This window comes from Oncorhynchus masou, chromosome 11 (assembly GCF_036934945.1).
Source record: "Oncorhynchus masou masou isolate Uvic2021 chromosome 11, UVic_Omas_1.1, whole genome shotgun sequence".
NCBI classification, from domain to species: Eukaryota; Metazoa; Chordata; class Actinopteri; order Salmoniformes; family Salmonidae; genus Oncorhynchus; species Oncorhynchus masou.
The window spans coordinates 29,240,511-29,262,581 of NC_088222.1; the positions used below are offsets into that span (position 1 = coordinate 29,240,511).

The window sequence follows — 22,071 nt, forward strand, 5'->3', positions numbered from 1 at the left end:
CTGCTCGTTCTGTGCGTGCAAGACAGGAATGTCTGTGTTCTGCCAAGGCCAGCGCACGTCTGGGACCTGTTTGATCGGGGGGTAAGAGCTAGGGCCCCCCCCCCCCCCCTAGAAATGTCCTGGAACTTGCAGGTGCCTTGGTGGAACAGTGGGGTAACATCTCACAGCAAGAACTGGCTAATCTGATGCAGTCCATGAGGAGGAGATGCACTGCAGTACCAAATGCAGCTGGTGGCCACCAGGTACTGACTGACTTTTGAGTTTGACCCCCCCCCCCTTTGTTTAGGGACACACTATTCCATTTGTTAGTCACATGTCTGTGGGACTTGTTCAGTTTGTCTGTTGTTGAATCTTATGTTCATACAAATATTGACACACAAGTTTGCTGAAAATTAACGCAGTTGACACTGAGGACGTTTCTTTTATTTGTGTGTGTAAACGTATCTACCTGCCACAGTTTCTGGTGGACTAAAACGTTAATTTCCCACCCTGGCCATAGGGCCACACATATTGACCTGGGTGTATTTTAGAGGTCACACAATGGGCAGGCTGACCTCTTCAGATTTGTCTGTATTTGTTATTTGATTGCCTGATTTATCTTCCTGATAACCAATAGACATAGAGATTAGGCATACTCTAAATTGACTGAGGAATGCATTGCAGAGAAGAATTTTGTATTTGAATGAATGACAGGACCAAAAGGTCAGGCTGAGCCACTGTTTCCCAACCTCCCCTAGCTAGTAGGCCTATTAAATGTAGCAAAATATAGACTACTGCCTGTCCCTCTTGCTCCAATCCTGCACACATTCGTTCCAATATTGTTTAGTGTAGAGGTCGACCGATTTGTTGTTTTTTTTTCCAACGGCGATACCGATTTATTGGGGGTCCAATAAAGCCGATACCGATTAATCGGCCAATTTTTGTATTTTATTTATTTACTTGTAGTAATGACAATTACAACAATACTGAATGAACACTTATTTTAACTTAATATAATACACCAATAAAATAAATGTAGCCTCAAATAAATAATGAAACATTCAATTTGGTTTCAATAATGCAAAAACAAAGTGTTGGAGAAGTAAAAGTGCAATATGTGCTATGTAAGAAAGCTAACGTTTCAGTTCCTTGCTCAGAACATGAGAACATCTAAAAGCTGGTGGTTCCTTTTAACATGAGTCTTCAATATTCCCAGGTAAGAAGTTTTAGGTTGTAGTTATTATAGGACTATTTCCCTCTATACCATTTGTATTTTATTAACCTTTGACTATTGATGTTGTTAAAGGCACTTTAGTATTGCCAGTGTTACAGTATAGCTTCCGTCCCTCTCCTCGCTCCTCCCTGGGCTCGAACCAGCAACACAACGACAACAGCCTCCATTGAAGCAGCGTTACCCATGCAGAGCAAGGGGAAACAACCACCCCAAGGCTGAGCGAGTGACGTTTGAAACGCTATTAGCACGCGCTAACTAGCTAGCCATTTTACTTCGGTTACACCAGCCTCATCTCAGGAGTTGATAGGCTTGAAGTCATAAACAGCGCATTGCTTGACTCAACGAAGAGCTGCTAGCAAAATGCACGAAAGTGCTGTTTGAATGAATGTTTATGCGCCTGCTTCTGCCTACCACCGCTCAGTCAGATACTTAGATGCTTGTATGCTCAGTTAGATTATATGCAACGCAGGACACGCTAGATAATATCTTGTAATAACTACTCATTGTTGATGATAACTAGTGATTTATGATTGATTGTTTTTCATAAGATAAGTTTAATGCTAGCTAGCACCTTACTTTGGCTTACTGCATTCGCGCTAACCGGCAGTCTCTTTAGTGGAGTGCAATGAGAGAGGCAGGTCGTTATTGCGTTGGACTAGTTAACTGTAAGGTTGCAAGATTGGATCCCCCGAGCTGACAAGGTGAAAATCTGTCGTTCTGCCCCTGAACGAGGCAGTTAACCCACCTTTCCTAGACCGTCATTGAAAATAAGAATGTGTTCTTAACTGACTTGCCTAGTTAAATGAAGGTATATTTAATCAGATTATTATTTTTATTTTTAATCGGTCAACCTCTAGTTTTGTGTAGTGGTATATTGATGGTAATGATTGCTGTGTGTACTGTGATTCTGGACACTGCTTCTGAGGCTGTGTTTTTGAGAGCTCTGCTCAGGATACATGACTTGAGGCTACCCAGCCAGGTTCAGGAGTGACACGGCAGTAATATGATAGTGGCTGGGTGAGACATACATGGAAGCGGTAGAAAGGAGTAGGGAGAGGGAGGTTGTACTGGAAATGAATACTTGTGCATTCCACAATGTGGTAGACTGGAGCAATGAAACAAAATGCTGTCCATTCTTCTTGCTTTTCCTCTGCCTCTTCCCTGTTTTTTAATCCCCCTCTAATTTCCCTTAGTGTTGTCACATGCCAGTGCAGGGCGAGGGAGTGTTGGTGTCAGAGGGCCAGGTCTGGGCCGGCCCCGCCACTGACAATCTCCCAGCATTCCTTAAAGGGTTTTTTCCAAGTCTATACAAAAAATATTTTATGATTTTCTTATTTCATTTTTTCTGTTTTTTCACTCAGAAATCCCTTGTTGATTTGCAGTCTATATTGTGGTGTTGGGTTTCTTATGGTGAGCATGCAGACTCAGACAGCTCCTCCTGGACTCTTACTCCAGGCCTCTTGATGGTTGGTTGGTGGAGTCAAGTCATACAGTTGTGCTGAGCTATTGACTGAGGAGTTGCTGGAGATTTGAAGCATCAAATCAGGCTGGAACATGTTAGTTCATAGAAATGGAATGATTCATTCTATTTCTGTGTTGGCTATGTGAAATGAGACTTGTCAGTGTCTGTTTTGTCAGTACTATCTGCCAGCCTTACTGGTGAGTTACTTGCCCTTCAAGACTGTAGTGCATGTTTTATTAAACAGATTAATGGGGTTATAAAAATGTTGGTCATAACATGAGCCTGTCTTGTTTTTCAGTGGGGAAGACATCATTGATTACCAGGTTCATGTACGACAGCTTCGACAACACCTACCAGGTGAGGCTAAACCACACATACAGATATGAATCTGGATATGATGGTTAGGGCTAGGTTTATTACATCATTGGTCTCAATGCCTAATCCTAGTCCTGGTCCTACTACAGAGTGGGCAAGCTTTTGCTCCAGACAAACACAATTGATTCAGCTAGTCAGTCTTTATGATTAGCCATTTGAGTCCGGTGTGGTAGTGCTGCGTTTGACTACGCTGTAAAAAAATAAATAAAAATGTTTAAACTAATTAATATTATTAACTAACTGGTTCCACAGCCTTTAAAAAAAAAGTAACATTTCGGCTAGTGTTACATGAATTTAACATGTTTAGTTGACCCAAACTTGGCTCCAACTTAAGAAAACAGGCAAAAATTCAGTTAACTTAATTAAAATGTGTTTGCTCAACTTGTCTCATATCTTAATTCTACTAGAAATGATCAAATTTTATTGGTCGCATACACATATTTAGCTGATGATATTGCGGGTGAAGTGAAATGCTTGTGTTCCTAGCTCCAAAAGTGCAGTAGTGTCTAACAATTCACAACAATACACACACATTTAAAAGAATAGAATTAAGAAATCTATGCATATTAAAGACGAGCAATGTCAGTGGTATTGACTAGAATAGTGGCAAGAAATACCTGGATTTCTGCAGATATTGGTCATAAAATTTGATCTGATCTTCATCTAGGTCACAACAATAGACAGTCTGCTTAAACTAATAACACAAACAATTATACGTTTTCATGTCTTTATTGAACACACCGTGTAAACATTCACAGTGTAGGGTGGAGAAAGTATGTGAACCATTGGATTTAATAACAAGCTGACCCTCATTTTGGCAGCAATAAACTCAACCAAATGTTTTCTGTAGTTGCGGATCAGACCTGTACCACAGTCAGGAGGAATTTTAGACCATTCCTCTTTACAGAACTGTTTCAGTTCAGCAATATTCTTGGGATGTCTGGTGTGAACTGCTCTGTTGAGGTCATGCCATAGCATCTCAATCGGGTTGAGGTCAGGACTCTGACTGAGCCACTCCAGAAGGTTTATTTTCTTCTGTTGAAGCCATTCTGTTGATTTACTTCTGTGTTTTGGGTCATTGTCCTGTTGCATCACCCAACTTCTGTTGAGCTTCAATTGGCAGGCAGACAACCTTATATTCTCCTGCAAAATGTCTTGATAAGCTTGAATTCATTTTTCCATCAGTGATGGCAAGCTGTCCAGGCCCTGAGGCAGCAAAGCGGCCCCAAACCATGATCCCTCCAGCATACTTTACAGTTGGGATGAGGTTTTGATGTTGTGCCTTTTTTTTTCTTTTTTTTCACACATGGTGCTGTGTGTTCCTCCAAACAACTCAACTGTCGTTTCATCTGTCCACAGAATATTTTGTCAGTAGTGCTGTGGAACATCCAGGTGCACTTTTGCAAACTTCAGATGTTTTTTTTGAACAGCAGTGGCTTCTTCCGTGGTGTCATCCCATGAACACCATTCTTGTTTATTTTTTTACGTATCGGAGACTCCTCAACAGGGATGCAAGCATGTTCCAGAGATTTCTGTAAGTCTTTAGCTGATACTCTAGGATTCTTCTTAACCTCATTGAGTATTCTGCGCTGTGATTTTGCAGTCATCTTTCCCTTACGGCCACTCCTATGGTGTTTAGCAACAGTGCTGAACTTTCTCCATTTATAGACAATTTGTCTGACTGTGGACTGATGAACATCAAGTCTTTTAGAGATACTTTTGTAACCCTTTCCAGCTTTATGCAAGTCAACAATTCTCAATCTTGGTTCTTTTATCTCTTTTGTTTGAGGCATGGTTCACATCAGGCAATGCTCCTTGTGAATAGCAAACTCAAATTTTGTGAGTTATTTTATGGGGTAAGGCAGCTCGAACCAACATCTCTAATCTCGTCTCATTGATTGTACTCCAGGTTAGCTGACTCCAATTACCTTTTGGAGAAGTCATTAGCCTAGGGGTTTCACATACTTTTTTCCAACCTACACTGTGAATGTTTTAAATGATATGCTAAATTGTAATTATTTTGCCACTATGGCCTATTTATTGCCTTACCTCCCTAATCTTACTACATTTGCACACACTGTATATAGATTTTTCTATTGTGTTATTGACTGTACGTTTGTTTATCCCATGTGTAACTCTGTTTGTGTCGCACTGCTTTGCTTTATCTTGGCCAGGTCAGTTGTAAATGAGAACTTGTTTTCAACTGGCCCACCTGGTTAAATAAATATTCAATATAGAAAAGAAAAATACAATTTGTTATTAGTTTAAGCACACGGTTTGTCTATTGTTGTGACTTAGATGAAGATCAGATCAAATTTGATGACCAATTTATGCAGAAATCCAGGTAATTCGTAAGGGTTCACATACTTTTTCTGGCCACTGTACATGTGAAATGAGTAAAACAGTATATAAACATTTTATTAGTGACTAGTAATTCCATGTCTGTACATCGGGCAGCAGCCTCTAAGGTGCAGGGTTGAGTAACCGGGTGGTAGCCGGCTAGTGACAGATAAATAAAATGGTTTTACTTGAGTGTACTTTTAACAGAGCCGAGATTTACTTTGAATTGCCAAGTGTAGCAATACAGGTGAAATCAGTCATTGACCTGTACATGCTGGCGTAACAGGAAGATTGGTACGCCGTGAGCCAGAGATTAGAGGTCGACCGATTTATGATTTTTCAACGCCGATACCGATATACTCGGCAGATTTTTATATATACATTTGTAATAATGACAATTACAACAATACTGAATGAACTTTTTATTATTTTAACTTAATATAATACATCAAAAGCAATTTAGCCTCAAATAATAACATGTTCAATTTGGTTTAAATGATGCAAAAACAAAGTGTTGGAGAAGAAAGTAAAAGTGCAATATTTTCCATGTAAAAAAGCTAACATTTTAAGTTCCTTGCTCAGAACATATGAAAGCTGGTGTTTCCTTTTTAACATGAGTCTTCCATATTCCCAGGTACTAGGTTGTAGTTATTATAGGAATTTATTGGACTATTTCTCTCTCTACCATTTTGTATTTCATATACCTTTGACTATTGGATGTTCGTATAGGCACTTTACTTTTATTGCTTGAAGTCATAAACAGCGCAATTCTTGAAGCACAGCGAAGAGCTGCTGGCAAATGCAAGAAAGTGCTGTTTGAATGAATGCTTACGAGCCTGCTGCTGCCTACCACCGCTCAGACTGCTCTATCCATCAGACTTAATTCTAATATAATAAACACACAGAAATACGAGCCTTAGTTTCCGGATTTGACCATATTATTAACCTATCATTTAGAAAACAAAACGTTTATTCTTTCAGTGAAATATGTAACCGTAGGGCCTCCCGGGTGGTGCAGTGGTTAAGGGCTCTGTACTGCAGCGCCACAATTGGCCTAGCGTCGTCCGTGTTAGGGGGGGCTTGGTCGGTAGGGATGTCCTTGTCTCATCGCGCACCAGCGACTCCTGTGGCGGGACGGGCGCAGTGCGCTAACCAAGGTTGGCAGGTACATGGTGTTTCCTCCGGCACATTGGTGCGGCTGGCTTCCGGGTTGGATGTGTGCTGTGTTAAGAAGCAGTGCGGCTTGGTTGGGTTGTGTATTGGAGGACGCATGACTTTCAACCTTCGTCTCTCCCGAGCCCGTATGGGAGTTGTAGCGATGAGACAAAATAGTAGCTACTACAACAATTGGATACCACGAAATTGGGGAGAAAAAGGGGTAAAAATTAAATAAATAAAAAAACACAAAAGAAAATACAGAACGGTTTCATATTTATCTAATAGGTGGCATCCCTAAGTCTAAATATTGCTGTTACGTTGCACAACCTTCAATGTTATGTCATAATTATGTACAATTCTGGCAAATGAATTACGGTCTTTGTTAGGAAGAAATGGTCTTCACACAGTTCGCATCGAGCCAGGCAGCCCAAACTGCTGCATATACCCTTGACACTGCTTTCTTTCCCTAGTTAAAAGAAATTCATGTTAGCAGGCAATATGAACTAAATATGCAGGTTTAAAAATATATACTTGTGTATTGATGTTAATAGTTAGGTACACATTGGTGCAACGACAGTGCTTTTTTTGTGAATGCGCTTGTTAAATCATCACCCGTTTGGTGAAGTAGGCTGTGATTCGATGCTAAATTAACAGGCACCGCATCGATTATATGCCACGCAGGTCAAGCTAGATAAACTAGTAATACCATCAACCATGTGTAGTTAATCACTAGTTATGTTAAGATAAACTTATCTTTTAAAAAACAATCAAAGGCTAGCTAGCAACTGACCTTGGCTCCTTTCTACACTCGCGTAACAGGTGGACAGCCTGCCGTGGTCTCCTTGTGGAGTGCAATGTAATCGGCCATAATCGGTGTCCAAAAATTCAGATTACCGATTGTTATGAAAACTTGAAATCGTCCCGAATTAATCGGCCAACCTCTACAAGAGATTGTGAGTTCAAATCAGGACATGTTGAAGAATAATTACTGTATAGTTGAATATGCACAATGTAATCATGTCTGTCAAATGTAAGTAGAAAGAATTGTAGACGATGTCAAAAGCACATTGTGTAACTAGTTCCACAACCTTGTTTAGTGAAGATGCCCAAATAATCATTTCTAGTTGAATGAACATGAGACAAGTTGAGCAAACACACAATTTTAATTAGACTACCCTTTTGCATACTTTTTAAATTTATTTTTAAGTTGGAGCTAATTTTGGGCCAACTATATATGTTCGATTCAGCTAACACTTTTTTTTCTTTTGATTGAAAATTTTAGTAAGCTTAAAAGGCCGTGGAACCAGTTACTTAACTTTTTTTTAGGTGCATGGGCAATAGGTTTGTTCCTTCAGTTTAAGTACAGTACTCAAGCCTTTCCTTATCAATCTACCATCATAATTGTTAGAATGTTCTGTCTCATTCTCTTCGTTCTTTCACATTTCCAGGCCACAATAGGAATAGATTTTTTGTCTAAAACCATGTACCTTGAAGACAGAACAGTAAGTTTTACTTTCTCCTTTTTAAATTCCATTGAGTGGTAGCATGCTGATTTTGTCATAATATATTGATTATGAGAGGAATTAGTTCATTTTTAAGTGAGTCTGTTAGTCATGACACTGGCATTGTGATTTGACTGAATGTTACATTTCATTATGGTGATTTTGAAAATGTCTCCCTTCAATCCAGTTTCATTGAAATTAAAAAATGTACCCATTCAACTGGCACGCACGCACACACCCCCACCCAATCACACAGGTCCCTGAGTCCTTGCCACTGGTGGTTTCTGGGACTTTGGTGATACTGGGTATCCTGTGACCTGATTCTGTCTGCTCTAACAGTGTCTTATCCTGGCCCAGGTTCACGCGCGCGCACACACACCAGACAGTGCACACAGTAGCACCTTAAAGAAGCCAGAGGGCCGGCCTGGCCTGCCTGGGATTGGCGCTTACCTTGCATCTTCCTTCCTGCTAGCTTTCTTCTCCAGACAAACTCATTATTTTCTTCCCTTTTTCCCATCTGCTCATATTCTCTTCATTCTCATGTTAAAATTAAACATCAAGTTTGAACGAGGGAAGAACATTTCAGAAATGAGGCCTAGTACCCATGATTCCCTTGGCCCTCACCACTCCTCCTATGGTCACACACTCCCTGCATGCAGCCCTCTCCCTCTTTTTTCTCTCATGAGTTGATTAGGTTTTGTTATTTCCTTACTCTTTATGGTTTCTTACCTCATGTTTTCCTTTGTTTCTGCACTCGTTTTCTCTCATTTTCTTTTCATCCTTTCTTTTTCCTTTTCCTTTTCTTTTATTTCCCCTCCCATCCGCAACAGATCAGGTTGCAGTTGTGGGATACGGCTGGGCAGGAGCGTTTCCGTAGCCTCATCCCCAGTTACATCAGAGACTCTGCCGCGGCTGTCGTAGTATACGACATCACAAGTAGGTACTCGCCTCCGCGCCCCGCCCACTCGACGTGCGTGCGTGCCCCTCCCCACCCCTCCTCAACCCTCGTCCAGTTCTCCCCTCTCTTACCACCACCTCTTCCTCTCCGCCATCTCTCCCCTTCTCCTTCTCTCCCTGTGTGCTGGTGCTAACGTGCTGCTCAGGTGAGGCTGCAGCTTTGGGACACAGCCGGCCAGGAGCGCTTCCGGAGTCTGATCCCTAGCTACATACGAGACTCCACCGTGGCTGTGGTAGTCTATGACATCACAAGTGAGTGCGGCCCCTATTGATGGAAAAGTGATGGAACGATGCTGACCAAAACAAAAGATGTCCTCATTTTTCACCGCTGGCTCAAGTCCCTCTTCTTTTTTTCTGTTTTCCCACCCTCTTTATCTTTCCTCCTTTTTGTCCCCTTTTCTTGTTTGTAGATGTTTTCCCTCCCACTTTTTGTATGTGAGTCCACTTGGACAAGTCTGTAATTTTTTTTGTTAGCTTTTTGCATTTTTTGTTGTCTGAAAGCTTCTGTTTCTGTAACAAATATAAAAAGATTATGCTAATCTGTTTATTGATACTAGGAGCGCAAAGCATTCGGTAGCATACTACATGCAAACCCAATTAGGCTACAATATCAGTCGGTGAAATCTGTAATACTAAAGAAACATTGACTTAATCCATAGTCTAGTGGTTTCTTAGATTTGTGGTCATGAATACATGGATGGCAGAATTATCATCCTGTTTTCCCCAACAGCGCAACCTGTCACTTCTCTATCCTTCCTTTTTATCTTGATTTCTCTGCTATCTTTCTTAATGTCTGTTTCCCCCCCCCCCCATTATGGCCACCAATTACTTGCTAGTTCTGTTGTCACATACGTACAAAAGAATGAAGTGTCTTATTGGTTTAATTCAAATAATTGGTATTGGCAGCTTTGATGTTGCTTCAGAGGCCTATTTTGCCCATTATGAAATTAACATATTGCAGCCTTTCAATGTAATGTTCAGAGATGTCTCCTTTTTCACGTCTCTCCTACCATGTGTGTTTGAGAACCGTTAGGGGCAGATACTGTATAAGGAGACATGGCGCTGCAGCAGGGCTATTTAACTGGAAGAGGAAGTCTTTCTCTTCAGAAAAACAAACACCACATCTAGCTGGATAGACAAGAAGATAGACAGACAGGAAGGTAGAATACAAGGATATGGCTAAATAATAAGAGAATCCTAGATGGATAGGAAATGGGAGATGGATTTATGTAGTTTAATGATATGTTCTTATTTGTTGTCACTGTCTCTATATTTGCACTGTCTTTCTGTCCTTCTGCTCCTTACCATAATTCAGTACTTGTCACAACTTGGAGATTAACATTGAACTCCCTCTCCCTCCCTCTTCTATCAGACGTCAACTCTTTCCAGCAAACCACAAAATGGATTGATGATGTCAGAACGGAGAGAGGAAGTGATGTCATCATCATGTTGGTGGGAAACAAGACTGACCTTGCAGACAAAAGGTGTGACATAATAACTAAAGGGTGATGTCAGTAAGCCTGTAGAGTTCTTCAGTTCTCATCAGACCAGGTCCTGGAGGGCTCTCCATTAGAGCATACTAATGAATCGACTGATTGTTACTGTAGAATGATTTAAGACTGGCGCCACAGTGAGTACCTGACTGAGACCTTTAGGCCCTCCTGTGTTAAGCGAAAGAAACACTGCCCTCTAGAGACAGCTAAGCAGGGACTTATTTGCCTGGTCACTTGGTACAGGCTCTCTAGAGACAGATCTGGCTGGGGTTGAACAGTCCACACACAGACTGCCTTTGGAGCTCAGCATGGCCTAGAATTAGTTTCATTATTCAGAGATTCAACAGATTGAGATTCACCCTCGAGTCTTATCCATTTGTGTGTTCAAACAATTGTGATAATGAAACAGACCTTTTTTATTTTAACACTATTCCCATTTTTTTTGTGATTGATGCTGTCCGGCTGTGTTTTTGAATGATTGGCATGCTTTAGATTCTCTGAACTGACTGTAAGCTGCTGTTCTGCATGTTTAACCCTCTTATCTACCACAGGCAAGTTGCTATTGAAGAGGGTGAGAGGAAGGCCAAAGAGCTAAATGTAATGTTTATTGAGACTAGTGCTAAAGCAGGATACAACGTCAAGCAGGTGAGTGTATGTGTGTGGCTGAGTCGTTCTCTCCGTCCATGCTGCCACTGCTTCTGCCTCGGCTCACCCTTGAAAAGGTCACTCATCACAGTCAGAGGTTTAGGGTCAGTTGCCACAATAATGAAGAGCCTTTAATTAGAATCATATGTGGTGTATTGAACCTGGAGCTAAGCTGGTGCTCTGAGGTGTTTTAGAGAGTCTGGCTGTGTGGGCACTTTTAGGCGGGGCAGAGGCTGCCGCAGCGGTAGCGGGAGGAAACACGGCATGTTCATCTTTCACTATCTTCACATTGTCTTTTCCTTTTGTTTTCTCGTTCGTGTGTGTCTGTTGTCGTGGGATATTGCAGACAGATAACCACAGAGGAAGGGGAACAGAGAGCCAAAGAGCTGAATGTTCTGTTTATTGAAACAAGTGCAAAGACGGGCTACAATGTCAAACAGGTAGAGCACAGCATGCGTGTGTGCAGTGCTCACACTGTCTTAAATCTGGCTTGCTTTACACTAAAATGGGGTCCTTGGATTATTTTCAGAACTCTTGCCCATCCATCCCATGTTGGCCATAATAACTATAGACCAGAATGTTCCCCTGGGCACCCTGGGACAGAACATCCACCTTGTCCTCCGGTCTGGGATATACAGTACTGTGCAGGTGTGAAAAAATGCTGTAAATTAAGAATGCTTAAAAATTGACATGTTAATAAATTATATTTATCATTTAACTAAATGCAAAATGAACAAAATAAATGTAAATCAAATTCATATTTGGTGTGTAGCAGAAGACAGTTTGTTCGTCAAAGGGCTAGAGAGCGGTACACGAATGAGTGTCTGCGGGCAGCAGTGAAGCATGGTGGTGGTTCCTTGCAAGTTTGGGGCTGCATTTCTGCAAATTGAGTTGGGATTTGGTCAGAATTAATGGTCTCCACAATGCTGAGAAGTACAGGCAGATACTTATCCATCATGCAATACCCTCAGGGAGGCATCTGATTGGCATCTGATCATTTACATAACAGAATGAAGCGCAGCACGTGACTGAAGGAAGAAGAGACAATGTGCTAGTTACAGCATCAGCGCGCCTCTGGAATGTCAGTTACAGCGCATCAGCGCGCCTCTGGAATGTCAGTTACAGCATCAGCGCGCCTCTGGAATGTCAGTTACAGCATCAGCGCGCCTCTGGAATGTCAGTTACAGCATCAGCGCGCCTCTGGAATGTCAGTTACAGCATCAGCGCGCCTCTGGAATGTCAGTTACAGCATCTGCGCGCCTCTGGAATGTCAGTTACAGCATCTGCGCGCCTCTGGAATGTCAGCTTGTCAGTTACAGCAGCGCCTCCCCTGAACGGTAACGAAGAGGTAACATTAGGTAAGAAGTGTGACCACGGAGATGGGGGTGAGAAGGTGATGATGCGTACTTCATAAGCTGTAAGCAAAAACTACTGGCATTTGGAAAGTTTGAGGTGAGGGGGAACAAGTATTAGCATTAAGTATCTTGCTAGTTGGATCAAATTCTCCGTTAGCTAGCCAGAGAAATTTTGACCAACATTAGCCAATTTCTGATCAAATAATTGAGTTCATGTTGTGAAAATGATCTTGCTTATAAAGTCAAACAGCTAACGTTTGCTAGCTAACGTTACAACGTCAGATGAGCTAACATTAGTAACCTAACCAATTCACTGGTATTCGACTCCTTGCCGTTCCTCAAGTTATAACGCGTTAGTCGCTTACTGGACCCTGGCAATCTGTGTGAAATGTTAACTAGCTAACGAACTAACCACTATCTGTTAAGTAATGTTTTCCATCGACAGTATGTGGTTCATTTTAAGAATGAGAGAATTAGGTGAAAACGAGGCGTTGTTTGTTAAACCTGTTATGGCTGCAATCCCGATACCGGGATCGATATGACAACTACCAGTGAAAATAGAGGGCGCCAAATTCAAACTCTCATCTCATAATTACAATTCTTAAAACGTGTGTGTCTTTATATAATTTTAAAGCTATTCTCGTTGTTAATCCCACAAGTGTCCGATTTTTCAAATAGGCTTTTCAGTGAAATACTACAAACGATTGTTAGGTCTCCACCAAACCACAATAAGCACAGCCATTTTCCAGCTAAATATAGCATTCACAAAACCAGAAATAAAAATCTCATTCATCACTAACCTTGAATTATCTTCATCAAATGACACTCATAGGACTTCATTTTACACAATTACATGCATGTTTTATTTGATAAAGTTCATATTTATATCAAAAAATTAGTTTACATTGGCGCGTTAGATTCACTAGTTCCAAAAACATCAAGTGATTTTGCATAGCCACATCATTCAACAGAAATACTCATCATAAATGTAGATGGAATTATAGATATACCTCTCCTTAATGCAACCACTGTCAGATTTCAAAAAAACTTTACGGAAAAAGAAACTCATGCAATAATCTGAGACGGCGCTCAAAAGTAAAAACACCACAGCCACAAAGAAGGCGTCAATATAAACAAGAAATTACATGATTACATGATAAATATTCCCTTTGATGATCTACATCAGAAAGCACTCCAGGAATCACATTTCCACAATAAATGTTTGTTTTGGTCGAAAATGTCCGTTATTTATGTGCAAATACCTTTTGTTAGCGCGTTTGGTATACATATCCAAACGCTAATTCTGGTCAGCGTTAACTTCAAAAGGTGATATTACCGGTCGAAGACACATTTCAAACTAAGTACAGAATCAATCATTAGGATGGTTTTTAACAAATAGCTTCAATAAAGTTCCAACCGGAGTATTCCTCCATGTCTTCGTGAGCAATGGAACGCAAGTGACTACCATGAGGAAAAAGTGTGATCACAAAATGGCTGCTTGATTGACATCTGATATATTCTGCTCTCATTCACTCCCACAACAACATAGAAGCCTCATTATGATTTCTATTGATGGTTGACATCTAGTGGAACTCCTAGGCAGTGCAACATCAGTCATATCTCAAGGGGATTTCATTGGGGACTCTGGTGAATACATACAAGCTCAGATTTCTGACTTCCTGTTTTGATTTCAACTCAGGATTTTGCCTGCCAATATGAGTTATGTTATACTCACAAGACATCATTCAAACAGTTTTAGAAACTTTAGTGTTTTCTATCCAATGCTAATAATAAAATGCATATATTAGAAACTGAGACTGAGGCGCAGGCCGTTTACTTTAGGCACCTTGTTCATCCAAGCTACTCAATACTGCCCCCCCAGCCATAAAAAGTTAAACAAATGGATTAGGGGATCAAGTTGGATGCTTAAGCTGGATGCCACGAGAGGCGAAAGGACACCACACACTTTCCCTCTTTCTCACTTTAGTTGGAACATGGTGGAACAGTGTACACTTTCTGCCTGTGGACACATGTTATATTGTGCAGTGTAGCCCAAAGATATTGGCTTTATTGTGTTGAACTTGAAAGTAACGTGTGTGTGACTATACTTAACTCCGTGAATTATTTTTGCACACGTAGCCTTGCACTTAATCGATGCCTATAGGCTCCACTATAATAGAGCATCAATAGAATGCCTGTTTGTTTCATTCTATTTCTACTTTAAGATGTTTTTTTCCCCCAAGTGCAATATTTGTGTGTGGTCACCAGTGTTCTATTATAAAGGCTGTCATGACTAACTGCAATATTAGTGTTTTTTTTCTCAAGACTTGAGTGTCAAGTCTAAGCAACAAATAACATTGGATTGCTTTCTTTACATTCTTTTGCTGTGAATTAGGTTCACATTAACCACTTTTTATTTTGCACACAGAGACTGATCATATAGATCATATTCTTTGTTTAATTAGTTAAAACCTGCATTTCCCCCGGGCAGGGATTTTTGTTTCAGTGCAACAAATAAGTGTTGGGCTCTCAGCAGTTTTCATCCCTGGGGATTACATGAAGAGAGAGAAGCACCTGAGGCTGCCTAAATCCACAGAAGAACTGTGGTTAGTTCTCCAAGATGTTTGGGCCAACCTACCTGCTGAGTTCCTTCAAAGACTGTGTGCAAATGTACTTTGCACACAGAGTTGATGCTGTTTAAGGCAAAGAGTGGTCACACCAAATATTGATTTGATGTAGATTTTTCTTCTGTTCACTCACTGCATTTTGTTAATTGATAAATATAATCTATTAACATGTCTATTTTTGAAAGCATTCTTACTTTACAGCATTTTTTTCACACCTGCGTAAAAACTTTGCACAGTACTGTACATCTCATCTTTTTAAAACGTATAATTCTCACTCCAGGTTTGATTTGAAGTGATTTTCTCCGACTAGTATCAAAGGATTCTATTTAATACATCAGATCTGCATGATCTTAAACTCCTTTCCAGCAGGTATGGGATGGTATTTAACTCTGAGCAGGAAATGTATATGATTACTGCTGTCCAACTTAAACCAATTTACATTTATTTAATTCAATGCCTCTAGTTGTGATGGTCATGGAATTTTGGATGACTAATTGTTCAGACAAATGACAGCGGTCATCATAATAACTGCTTGAATAGCAAAAAAAACGAAACATTTTCTCCTCTCCTCCACTCCTGACTGCATGTGCTGCTGCTGCAAGCTAGGTTGAAGATAACTTGTCCTAACCTTTGTTGTCATTCAATGTGGAAGCTTTTTAGAAAATCAACTAGCATAGCTGGTCCCATTGTGGGGTATTAGAATCCTCTTGTCTTCATCTTCAACCTAGGCTGCAGGGAGGGGGGTGTTGCCTAGGCAACCTCAGACTTTACAACATCTGGTTTGTTTCAGCAAGGAGCCATGTTGTAGAGTCCATGTTTAAGCAGAAACAGACTCAACCATGCAAATGACAAACCACCCCGTTTTCAGTCAGCTGTTCATTCCACAAATAATAAGTACATTTTTTACAGTTAATGTATTTTCATGACAGTCTTCATTCATGATCGCCGGTTCCATGGTTATATGGTAATTGTCAGCCCTACCAATGACGACGTACTAAGAAGAATGAGAGCACACAGAGCTGCAGGCCTGGTGTCAAGGCAGGAAGATTGGAGTGTTCTGACTCTGACAAACAATGTCTGTTCTCTCCCCTGCAGCTGTTCCGACGCGTGGCCGCTGCCCTCCCTGGCATGGAGAGCACACAGGACAAGAGCAGAGAAGACAGTATCCTTACTCTACACAGAAACGTGTGTGTGTGACTGACTATGCATGTTTTTCAGTGGCAATAGTAGAAACAGATTGTACTCAAACATTTACAGCCACCTATTGGATAGCTTGTAAACCTATTAAAACATATTGAGAAGATGGGAAGTGTTTGAAAATACTTAATGTGTTCCTGTCTGAGCTCTTTGAGTTGGTCCTTAACCCCTCCTCCCCCAGTGATTGACATAAAGCTGGAGAAGCCCCCAGAACAGCCCATCAGCGAAGGAGGCTGCTCCTGCTAACTCAACTCTTTATCACTCATTCGCTCTCTCTCCTGTGCTTTGTTCTTGATCCTTCTCACCCTGGTTTATTCACTCCCTCTGTGTCTCTATACTGTACCTTTTCTTTCTGCTTGACTGCTCTCCCTCTGTCTGAACCCCTTGAATCCTGACTCCTTCTCCCCAGCCTGAAAGAGAAGAACACTACCTGTCCATCATTCTTGTTGTCGTGGTAACCCGCTCTCTCACTGAGATGACCTTAAGCTTAACAAGCACAGTATGGATGTGAAGGCTATTTTATTTCAGTTGATCTTTCACTCTACTTTGGCAAAATCCCCCCCAAAAATCAAGCACTGTATCCTATTTTTCTGTAGTACCGAAATGTTTGGTTGCACAGTTGTCAAATGATGGCAGCCTGTGAGGGACCGAGACTCATAGATACTGAGTGTAATGTTTCTGTCATAAGTGGGTCCTGGACGGATTATTACAGTTTAGCAGCCCCCAATCAATATCACTCACAATATCACCCCTTCCTAATGCCAGTCCCACCACAGAGCAGCCATACAGTGTCACTTCACAGAAACATGGCATGACGACACTATAGGGAAACCACAAGAACTCACACACACATAGACCCACCACAGTGACGTGACATTATACAACACAAGGGCAGTCTCACTACCACTACACGACCGTCCTTAATTTGTCCCTTACTTTTCCTCACAAATGAATGAAGGCTATCTTCACCTTGGCTGCCATTTTTCTATTATCTCTTGGTTAGGTCTTTACTTTTTTCTAAAGAGTACAATTATTATCATAGATGAAAATGTATTGCTTTGGAGAACAGTAGTGTTTACGAAAAGATTTTTGTATATTGAAATAAGTATCAAATTCAACACAAACCCAACTTCATAATATATGCAGACATGCCTTTTAAAAATGTTAATTGTAGAGGGCTTCCATGGTTTAGGGTTTTCCTAGCTTTGTTAGGTTTGTTATATTGACACTTTAGAGTAATTTCTTTTCTTTGCTTGTTTTTGTTTTGATCTTATGTTAATGATAATTATTTTACATGTTCATTTAATAATGACTTGTAATATTTATTTCTAATAGATCATGTTTCTTCATTTATATTATTGTTAATACTATTATTGTTGGGATGATTAGCCCTAAACGGCTAATAAGAGTATTTTGTCAACCACCTGATTTTCAAACATGTCTCCCAGCTCTTCTGGTGACATCACTACCCCTCTACTCCACCACAAAATGCAAATTTAACTGAAGAAAAAACAGTGCAATGTTTGTATTTTTTTGAGGAAAGTCCACTTTTTTTTGCTAGTCTTAGTTCGTAACCTTTTTCCTTTGAAATGGTTTTAACTGGATGTTAGAGGTAAACTGTAACTGCTTTGCGCCGCCACGTCTCTGTGCAATGAAGCGCATAATTTGCACTGCTAGAATTCATCAGTGTCTTATCAACATCCCTAAGAAAGGTCTGCATTTAGTAACTGAAATGTTGTTTTTGATGGTTGAATAATAAATTGATAAATGCTAGACAAGGCAATCTGGAAAGAGGGAGTTGTCTGATTATTTCCTGTGAACTTAGTGGTGTTATGTTAGTGTGGAAAATATTTTAATTCAATATTTTAAGTCTAAATAATTTCCCCACAACATATAGGGGCAATGTTTAAGAAGTCTGCCACATGGACAAAACTAGCTGTCATCCTCAGACCGAGGTAGTGGGTTGTATGGTACTGTACATTTCAGACCAGACTATTGACCTTCTGTCAGGTATGGTTAGATGTCAAGGGGAAGTTACTGGGTAAAGTCAGAATGTATACTCTAATCTTGCCTGTCTGCACTCCCCATCAACACTGCATCCACTTTCTGACAACATCAATGTCCTACCAGTAAGCTACAAGCCCACCATTTTGTCAGCTCTCATATCAGTTCGTGATTACAGCCTCCCAGCTATCACAGTGAATTTGACTTGGCATTTTCTTATTGGGGTTGGTTTAACTCACCTCTAACGTTGAAAGGTTAATGGTGTTGAGGCATGCATAAATCAACTAGGTCTCTAACAGGAGCCCATCCCTTTACTGTCCTGCTGAGAGCCTGTACAGCCACTAGATGGCAGCCTCTCCAAAGATTGGCCAGGGGCCCATGAGCAGAAAAATCCACAGGAGAGTGATAGTGTTAAACTTGGATCTAAATCTGCTCCCTGATTAACATTTCCGACACACACCTGACTGCTGCTTCACACCAAACCTTGCATCCCCCTCTCCCTTCAGAGACCCGTTGACCTACGTAGTTCATATACTATCATTCTTCTTTTGGTTAAGTGACCCCTGTTCTTTAGAGTAGCTGGATAATTCTCTCTGACTTCACACTTTGGGTTATTAAATGTCCGATCTCTTCATCTTATTTGATTCATACTCCACATTTCAAGCTTGAAGCCCTAAATATGGAGTATCAATACAGGATTTTGACAAGGGAATAGCAACGTCTATCATTAATGATCATCTTTGTGGCAATAAAATCATAAGAATTCCAGCTTTAAAATAGTATTTTTGGAATATCCATTCATCTAAGATGTCCTTTTCCTGTTAATTAATTAAAGCAATTTGGTGTTTCCTATTTGGCCATCCAAGGTCATTTGTGTATGAATAATCTTTGTGTGTGTATTTCATTGTTTGCTTGTGTGTCTGTGTTTTAAGATGGCTGTTCCAGGTCACTGATGACACACCTGCGTCTCTCTCTCTCATGTGCCTTAGAGCTTTGAACTCATTCAGCCCTATCCCTGGCCAGCTGACAACAGTTCTCCAGAGCCTCTCTGTCACTAACCACTAAACCAGGTCCAAACATATTCCACTCATGCACCTTAGTCAGAGCTGTTGCGTTCAGTCTGCCTGCCACAGGACTGATACACCATGTGTCCTGGATGAGGGTGAGACCGTAAGCCCCCTCGCCCAAGATGCTGAACACACACAATGCTCCCTCCCCGTCTGTTCTCTCACTCACACACAAACACGTACACAGAGCTAGTTAAGCCAATACTTGATTCACTGCAGATGTTGCTGTGTAAGGTTTGTGGTTGTGAACTTGCTCCCTCTAGCCTGATTGACTGCGGAAGCCGTGGCTGGTTTTATATAAGTGAATGCTATAGCAATACATGCACTGTTACCATGACATCACAGGCACATGTTATACTCACCTCTCACAAACCTGCACGCAACCTGAACACCACCCCCCCCCCTCCTCCCTCCCTCTCACCTCCCTCTATTTCTCCTTATGGTCCAAGACTCCATATATCTGTCTGCCCGTCTTCCGCTTGATGCTGTTACTGTTGGCTATGCACAGGTGTGGTAGAGCGTGTTTATCTGTGGGTGGGGGTAGCCTACAGTATATACAGTCTCACACCGTCATAATATGAATCTAATGAATGCAGTAATCAATGTCATGGCAGAATACTATACTGTGCTCATCTCTCCAGAGAGAGAGAGAGAGAAGGGGAAATGGACAGAATGTGATTAAGTGAATGAGGAGGGGGGGGTGATAGGGCTTTTCACAGAGTTAAATAGGTGTGGAGGAAGGGTGGGGTGCAGAACCATGATTCTGCTGTAATCCTCTCAACAGAAGCACTAGCAGGGTGATGTGTAACAGAAAGAACAAATGTGAGAAAAAAAGAGAGAGACCATGTGTACAAGAGAATGATGAGAGACAGAGCTACAGTGAGAGAGAAAGATAGCTCTACCAAGACTCCACACTGAGACGGAGGATTACCGAAAAAAGCAGGGAAGGAGAGGTGGCGGTAGAATCGCTTATTCCAATAGCATAGGGGGAGAGAACAGAGACGGCACGAGGGAGGGATGAATTATTGCAAGCACAAGTGAAGCAGCAATCAGGGTAGCAATCCAAGCACATTTACTCGAGAAGGAAAGAGAGTAGAGAGAGAGAGAGTGAGAAGGTGGTGCGGGGTGTGTGGCATGCTTACGGAGTGTGACATTGATAGAGCGAAGCACAGAGAGAGCACGCAGAAAGAATAGGGAGGAACAGGAGAGTGACATTGATAGAGCGAATCAGAGAGAGAGAGCGCGCACAGAAAGGATAGGGAGGAACAGGAGTGAGACCTAGAGAGAAATAAGTAATCACAGAGAGAGTGAGCTCAACACACAAACACAAGGAGAGGGGGAAGTGAGGAGAGAGAAAGAGTAAAGTGAGTAAGAGAGTGAAAGAAGAGGAACGAGATGATGGAACCCAGAAATAGTTTTACTATATAGCCACTCATCCCTGCTCTCTGCGATAGACCTGACTCCAGGCTGAGGACTCTGCTGGAATTAGCTAGAGGGATGATACAGGACAACAGGTCTGCAGCACCACTGCCTCGGTGTATGCAGCAAGGCAGTTGATTTGTTACTGAGGGAGTGTGTGTGTGCCGGTGTGCTTTTTACAGTTTCTTGTCGTGATTGGGGGAGGAGCCACCGTTTCTCATGACAAGAAAATTCAGTAAGCAATACTGTGCATGCCAGGAGCTTTATTTGCAAATGTGTCTTTACATTCTAGCGTAGTAAATGCAGTAAGGATCCCGGGCAGTGACAGTTGGTTATAGAGTGTGTGTGAGTGTATCTACGGCTCTGCATGGAGGTGAGCAAAGGAAGGGTCAGCTGGGTGCAGTGTGCTGGGTTTGAGAAGGAAGGTTATAGGGAAGGTACTGAACACAATGCAAGGACAAGAGCTTCGCACTGATGGGAGGGAGTGCATATGAGGTACCAGGAGAGCCCTTGGTGTAGGGTGGAGGAAGGAGAAAGAGGGGTTAGGGAAGAGAGAGAGTGAGGGGGAGAAAAAGGGGGAGGAAGGAGATATAAAGGAGGAGGGAGAGAAGGAGAGAGAGAGAGTGAGCGAGATCATGGCTGTCAGATACAGTGAGCTATAGTATAGATCTGAGTGGTGCGGCAGGGGGAGGACGAGCTTCACTGCACAGGAAGGGGGAGAAAGGGAGGGAGGGAGGAGGAGAGGCAGACGGCACCGCTCCTCTGCCAGGAAGGGAAGAGCAGAACGGGACCGGACCGAGGGAAGACACACACGTTCACCCCCACACAGTCACTCCTACAGAGAACCATCGGCCAGGTCAACGAGTAGAGGGCAGGAGAAGCTGGTGTGGGACGGGGGCGGATGCGCCCCCTCTGGCTGGAGCGCTGAGCCCAGGAGGAGGGGAAGGAATCGGGAGAGAGCCCCAGAGCCCCAGTTCCTCTATAGGTTGAACCTGTCTTTCGATGACCATGGGGGAGTGGACCATTCTGGAGCGGCTGCTAGAGGCTGCTGTCCAGCAACATTCTACCATGATTGGGAGGTAAGACTTTCCTGCCACTCATCACCTCATCACCTGTGTGTGTGTGTGTGTGTGTGTGTGTGTGTGTGTGTGTGTGTGTGTGTGTGTGTGTGTGTGTGTGTGTGTGTGTGTGTGTGTGTGTGTGTGTGTGTGTGTGTGCGTGTAAAAGCTTTTTATTCTTATTTTTTTCATATTTGTG

At 41.8% G+C, this 22,071-nt stretch overlaps 2 protein-coding genes and 1 long non-coding RNA gene across 5 annotated transcripts in view; 2 read left to right on the forward strand and 1 right to left on the reverse strand.

Annotated features, from left to right (window-relative positions):
* Positions 1-8,886, reverse strand: part of LOC135548454 (uncharacterized) — a 25,210-nt gene extending 16,324 nt beyond the window's left edge. Inside the window, exon 1 of the long non-coding RNA XR_010456829.1 lies at positions 8,780-8,886. This is a non-coding gene — a long non-coding RNA (uncharacterized LOC135548454). The remainder of the gene's footprint in view (positions 1-8,779) is intronic.
* The window catches only part of rab6a (RAB6A, member RAS oncogene family), a 27,438-nt gene extending 9,323 nt beyond the window's left edge, over positions 1-18,115 (forward strand). The window contains exons 2-8 of one of the 3 annotated variants that reach the window (XM_064978071.1): positions 2,974-3,032; positions 7,997-8,050; positions 9,154-9,259; positions 10,380-10,491; positions 11,492-11,585; positions 16,223-16,289; positions 16,506-18,115. In XM_064978071.1, the coding sequence (XP_064834143.1) occupies positions 2,974-3,032; positions 7,997-8,050; positions 9,154-9,259; positions 10,380-10,491; positions 11,492-11,585; positions 16,223-16,289; positions 16,506-16,570 (557 nt within the window). In that variant the 3' untranslated portion in view covers positions 16,571-18,115. Of the gene's footprint in view, positions 1-2,973; positions 3,033-7,996; positions 8,051-8,880; positions 8,987-9,153; positions 9,260-10,379; positions 10,492-11,051; positions 11,146-11,491; positions 11,586-16,222; positions 16,290-16,505 lie in introns of all 3 variants that reach the window. The other 2 variants (XM_064978070.1, XM_064978069.1) reach the window with 2 other exon arrangements.
* A 3,429-nt stretch (positions 18,116-21,544) lies between these two features.
* The window catches only part of LOC135548459 (gap junction delta-2 protein-like), a 36,356-nt gene continuing 35,829 nt past the window's right edge, over positions 21,545-22,071 (forward strand). Inside the window, exon 1 of the mRNA XM_064978078.1 lies at positions 21,545-21,893. Coding sequence (XP_064834150.1) covers positions 21,817-21,893 — 77 coding nt within the window. The 5' untranslated portion in view covers positions 21,545-21,816. The remainder of the gene's footprint in view (positions 21,894-22,071) is intronic.